This window comes from Littorina saxatilis, linkage group LG11 (genome assembly GCF_037325665.1).
Source record: "Littorina saxatilis isolate snail1 linkage group LG11, US_GU_Lsax_2.0, whole genome shotgun sequence".
NCBI classification, from domain to species: Eukaryota; Metazoa; Mollusca; class Gastropoda; order Littorinimorpha; family Littorinidae; genus Littorina; species Littorina saxatilis.
In genome coordinates this window covers 12106662-12113034 of record NC_090255.1, presented here as the reverse complement: position 1 = coordinate 12113034, position 6373 = coordinate 12106662, and the positions used below count along the sequence as shown (strand labels likewise).

Below are 6373 nucleotides of genomic sequence, written 5' to 3'. Positions count from 1 at the left end.
TCTTCTTGTCAATTTCACTGCCTATGCCGTGAGCGGTGGACTGACGATGCTACGAGTATACGGTCTTGCTGCGTTGCATTGCGTTCAGTTTCATTCTGTGAGTTCGACAGCTACTTGACTAAATGTTGTATTTTCGTCTTACGCGACTTGTTATTTTGATACGAAACTCTGCTGCGCGCAGGACTTTTTTTTCCTTCAATAAATTGATAGTGCCGGAAAATATGATACAGCTCATTTCATGGCAACTTATCTTTGTGTATGGTACTTGACAGGGGCGGATCAGTTGCTTTGTAAGGGGGGGTGCACTTTGAATTGAAAGTGAATGTGATGGGCGCGAAGCGCCCGAATTTGCTAGGGGGGTCCGGGGGCATGCCCCCCCCCGGCCCCCCCCGGAAATGTTTTTGGCCCAAAGAAGCAAAATGGTGCCATCTAGTGCCATTCGAACTTGGAAATGGTCATAGAATCAGCTTTCCAAAATTTTTTTTTTTTTTTTTTTGCTGGAGGGGGGGTGCACCTGCAGCCTGTGCACACCCCCCTCGTCCGCCCCTGCTTGAGCTATGAAGTTACCAAGCGGCATGAATAGTAACACACACATACAGAGAGAGAGAGAGCGAGAGAGAGAGAGAGAGAAAGAGAGAGAGAGAGAGAGAGAGAGAGAGAGAGAGAGAGAAAGAGAGAGAGGGAGGGAGCACGCACGCACGCACGCACGCAAGCACGCACGCACACACACACACACACGCAAAAAGGCACATACATACACTTATACACTTACACACACACACACACACACACACACACACACTGAAACACACACAGACACACATTCACACACACACACACACACACGCTCGTGCGCACACTCGGACTGACAGAGAGACACACAGACACACAGAACAACACACACACACACACACACACACATAAACACACACACACACACACTACACACAGACACACACACACACACACACACACACACACACACACACACACACACACACACACACACACACACACACACATTTTCGAATAGAAGAAAAGCCCACGAGCGGCAGACGACAATATGTGCAGGGACGACAATATGTGCCGTAACAGACACGCATTATACATGTTCTTCAGTACTGGTGACAGAAAGGGGGAAAAGTGGTCAAAATTCAAATCTCTAGTTTTGTTTTTGAAATATTGCTTTTCATAAAGCAGAAATACTGTAGTATCTGTTGTACATAAGAAAAAATCACTGGTTCACATGGTTCCTACATAATCTAACTTTTAAAGCTGGTTCTTGTGTGTCTGTGTGTATGTTTGTATGATGACGATAGGACCCGAAACGGCTGCACGGACTGAGACAGGAATTGCAGAGATTGTTCTTTGCCACTCGAGTCGTGTCATATGGTACTTTTGGAATAGCAAATTTGAAAGGATTCTTCAAAAAACGGCGGAAAACATTATATACCCTGTGAGCTATCGAGGATCCTCCCCGTCTGGGCTGTCGAAACATGGTCTTGTTAAAAGACGTTTTCAAATGCGGTTAACGGGGAGATACACTCGAAGCACATTTAGCGAAGTTATGTTGCCAAATCATCAAAGATCAACATTTCACTACACGGATCGATGCACACAGTCGAAATAGATGTGACTTTCACACGACCGAAGACTAGCCTACTTACTAGCAGACAAGATCTAAATATTTAGATCAGTGAGAGCAATCCGTTGAAGAACAGTTACTCCGCTTATTCGTCTTCAGTTAAGCTTATTTCCCCTGCCATAAGTTTCCTTGCAGATCTGCAGTCGCGTAGTGAAATGAACTAGTGTCATCGGAAGATTTTTCTCAGTCAATGATCAAAGCACAGTAAGTTCTATGCTGACAAAAGTCACTTTCGGACAACACGACGATTGACTTAATTTATGAGCCCAAAGGTAACAATATCGACAAGAATGTACGCATTTGACATTAAATGAAACATTCATAGACAGTTTCCAACTCACCAGATCTGCCAAAGAGCCGTCATTCGTGAAAAAACGATGATTTTAATCAGACAGGTATCGGAAACAAGCCTTGGTCACCTGCGTTATTCCTTCCAAGGCGACGTGACGGCGCCACATTTGTTTGAAGATGAATCGCACCCCCTGCATGATCAGTTTGCACTATTGCCATCTAGGCGTAGATACAGAGCTGCAAAGTGTAGAACCTCTCGCATGCGGAAGTCGTTTATTCCATCCGCCATCTCAGTTCTTAATGATACCACTTAGTGCATGCATGTGAAACTGAAAAATGTACAATGGTGTTTTCCTCAGAGCTAGCTAGGAATGCATTGTACTCTAATGTTGTCATGTTATTGTTGTGTTTTTTATCTTCATGTTTTAAAATTATCTCCACAACTTATAAAGTATACTTTTACACTAGAATTATGTTTAAACAAATTAAGTATGTATGTTTAATACTATTCTTATGAAGTTTTTTTACAACTATTTAGAATAGAACAGGATGGATGTTTTGAATGTCAATCACTGGGAGCAGTCAGAAGAGTAAGAATTTTGTTTTGTTCTCACTATCATTTGCTTATGAAGATCATGATGTTGTTCTATTGCTTAGTCAGTCCTAGAAATAATGTCCTAGACCTGTCTTACCTTGCTGTTATCAGTATTTTTGCCCTCTTTCATTACGATGCTATGATATTTCTGTGGGTCTCCACATGTGTTTGTTTATAAGGCGGAAGTGACCTCCCCTTGTACACAATAGGCCCTCAGAGGAAGCCTACGGACAGACTAGAATAGAACATGCACATAACACAGAATGTCTGCACAGCACACACACACACACAGCAATACAGCACACCGTCTTGTACCTCCTTCTGCCCTGCCGAAGTCGGGGTATCCCTTTTAATCCACCGAACAATTAATATCCACAGCCATGTGTGTCTCCTGCCTCCGAACACACACGCTACAGAGCTCGACTCGATGTGCGCAGTTTCGTATAAAAATTATTTTCCAAATTTCCCCACTGTGTTTTATAAAATAATCATATTATGAAAGCACATACATTCTTATCTTAGTTGTTATGTATTCATTGTTAGTAAACATCGGCATTATTCATGTTTTACTTTAAACGCAATCATTGTTATTTATAGATCACAGGCACCTGATGTAAGTAGGTCACACACGTGTAAATGTTGTGCCCAGTCCTTGTTTTTGTTTCTGTTATTATTTTAGTTAGCAGGTCTAGTTGAGCACGTATTAAGTATCATGTACCCACTACTAGTCATTGTGCATTTTAGTTAATGGACTGATGATGTCATTTGTATGGAGTCGACGCACGTGCGAGGATATGTATGTGTGGGAGGGGGGGGGGCGCGGGAGATGGAAGCTTGCTGTATGTTATGTAATGTATATATTGTGTGTGATACGTGGAAATGTGATACTATTTATTTGCATGTATGATACAGGTACAAATGTGATAATTGTAGGCTTATACTAGTGATTACTGTGTGTGATACATGAAATGTGATATGAATGCTGTTTTTATATGTTATACTCTCACTTTCTCCCAAGCGCAAGACAAATTCTTCCATGAAAATTGAAGCCAATAAAATTTGAGTTGAGTTGAGTTGAGTTGTTTATGGCTGTTTATCGCGAAACAACACAGTTGAAATTTGTGTGTAAAATACCACAAATTTGTGGTGAATCAGTTCGTCATCTGCGTTTCGATTGTAATTAAGTCAGATTGGAGTTACTTTGAATCGAAGGCGAGGGTAACCTGCGTTATTTGTGGGACATCGTGAACACATTTGATTGCAATATTTTATACAGAAAGTAAATTTCAATGATTCTGGCTCAGACTTGTAGATCTGTTATGCAGTGTGTTGGTAGTGTATCTGCTTTTCTGCTATGAAGCTCATTTGGAGTGATACGCTGATCGAAGTGGGGTACCCTATGTGGGACATCAGCCGTATGCAGATTACGCCTCAGAACACTCTCGCATTTCACAAAGACAACAATAATTTGCAACATTTCAAGAACTGCATCAGTTTTATTAGATACTATTTCAACAACAACAGCACAAACACGACTATTATCAACAACACAGAACGGGAGGTAAGTCTTCAAAGACGCACCAAGTGTGCGTTCCCGTTTTTGGACGCCATTTTTGCTGGCATTTTCACAGTAAATCTTAATATTTCCATATCTATTGAATGATTTTGGTATTTTCTTTGATTGTGCCGATTCTCCTATCTCTCTGGCATGTACTGGGTGCTTTGTGACCAGTTTCTCCCCTAGACTGTATTGAAAAAATGCATCCGTGTGAGCTGACCCCCACTTGTGACCAGTAGCAAAGAACAACTCACCTATAAGCATGCGCTGACATCTCTGTGGTACGTCATTCAGATTCTGTTTAGATCAGTGGTACGAGAGGCTTGATGTTCGTTCAAATGAGTCAAGTCAAACAAGATATTTTGACATCTTGCCACATGAAAAGCTTTTCTGGACTGATTAATGTACATGGGCTAAATGTAATTTGAAAACAACAACCCTTGTTGTCTTTCTGAAGCAGGACGGCTCTCAGACCTTAACTAGACACGTGTGCATGACAGTAGAAGGTTGCTCGACTCTGTAGAATGAATAGAGGTTATAGGTTACGGATCTGCTTCTTCACTTGATCAAATGCATCTTGTTGCACATGGGAGTCTCCATTGCAATTGAACGGTGCGTTTTGTTCTCTAAAATATATGTGAGAGTTGTTGTTGACAGGTTACTTATGACAGCTAGGACCTAAACTGTAATCACACCAAGCATGTCTCGGTCTCGTGACACCCTTTGATAGTTCTGAGTTCATGATGGCTGTCACCGTGTCAGGATCCGGTATGACACAGTCTGCGTGGATTGTGTGCCCCAAACAATGTGACTTAATTTGTTACTTCATGAACTGATATTTCTCTCTGTTCAGTTCAAAGCCAGATTTCATGATTTCTAGAGGACTTGTGTTCTTTGTCCGCCGAGTAACGTCATCCATGATCTCATCAAAGCCTTCTAGTCCACTCAGCGTCTCTGTCGTCTTCCTCTGAAACTCCTGTGGTCCAACACTGATATCCATGCGCTCTCTCAAACCGAAAACGGTTGTAACGTCCAAAGGAAATGATGAAGGTTGTCACAATGCAAGCTCTCGTTTTATATATACGCCTATATATAGAAGTTCCTGTCAGAATCCCAAAGAGAAGCACAGTGTGGAAAAGACTGTGTATCTCGCTAGCTTTAATGCAATATTGTCGTCGTTCTAAACATTTGGCGTAAATCGATTCTTGGCAATTTTGATGTTGTTGTGCTTTAGACTAAGTAAATCATGAGAAATATTCTCATAAATACGATGGACAGTACATGATTTAACATTATTTTATCTTTATATCCATATCCGGTACAAATAAAAAGACTATCTCTATATTTGAAATAATCAGTTTTGGCTGTCTGCTGAAAAGCTGTTTAAAATGAGTTTCGAAGAGCCATATCCGGGCGGTTTTAAAATGAGTTTGTTTGCTTGCTTAACGCCCAGCCGACCACGAAGAGCCATATCCGGGCGGTTTTAAAATGAGTTTGTTTGCTTGCTTAACGCCCAGCCGACCACGAAGAGCCATATCAGGGCGGTTTTAAAAAGAGTTTGTTTGCTTGCTTAACGCCCAGCCGACCACGAAGAGCCATATCAGGGCGGTTTTAAAATGAGTTGTTTTGCTTGCAACGCCCAGCCGACCACGAAGAGCCATATCAGGGCGGTTTTAAAATGAGTTTGTTTGCTTGCTTAACGCCCAGCCGACCACGAAGAGCCATATCAGGGCGGTTTTAAAATGAGTTTGTTTGCTTGCTTAACGCCCAGCCGACCACGAAGAGCCATATCAGGGCGGTTTTAAAATGAGTTGTGCCAACATTCTGTGACGACTTTGGTATTGTGTATAGTTGGTAACATCAAGTGGAGACTTTTTGCGCTCAAAATAAGTCTGAGGAAATCCACACTGATACAGTTGTTGTTCATTCTACTACACCAATCTGTTGCAGTGGTCATCTACCCCATGAAGCCATCTTTCTCAATACCGGTCAGTTGTTTATTCCATTTGTCTTTGATTGGGACTTAAACGCATCTTGCTGTCGCCACACTGTAAATTTCAACAATTTCCTCGTCGTTATCTTGCACTAGATCGGTCTTCAGCAGGCCAGTGGGACCAAAGGCAAAGATCTTCCCACTGACTCGTGTCTACAAACCCCAGTCTTTGCACCACAATACCTCCGCTTTACGCGTAGATCTCGCTTCGGGATATATAGGTCATGTTGAGGCTGGCACACATAATTTGAAGCTTGAAGAGGTCCCTATCACCCGCTTTAGTATATATTC

General features: G+C 41.9%; 1 protein-coding gene across 1 annotated transcript in view; it reads right to left on the bottom strand.

The window, feature by feature from the left end:
- LOC138980672 (uncharacterized) overlaps positions 1-5089 on the bottom strand; it is a 14457-nt gene extending 9368 nt beyond the window's left edge. The window contains exon 1 of the mRNA XM_070353579.1: positions 4914-5089. Within this exon, the coding sequence (XP_070209680.1) occupies positions 4914-5089 (176 nt within the window). The remainder of the gene's footprint in view (positions 1-4913) is intronic.
- Positions 5090-6373: the final 1284 nt, after the last annotated feature.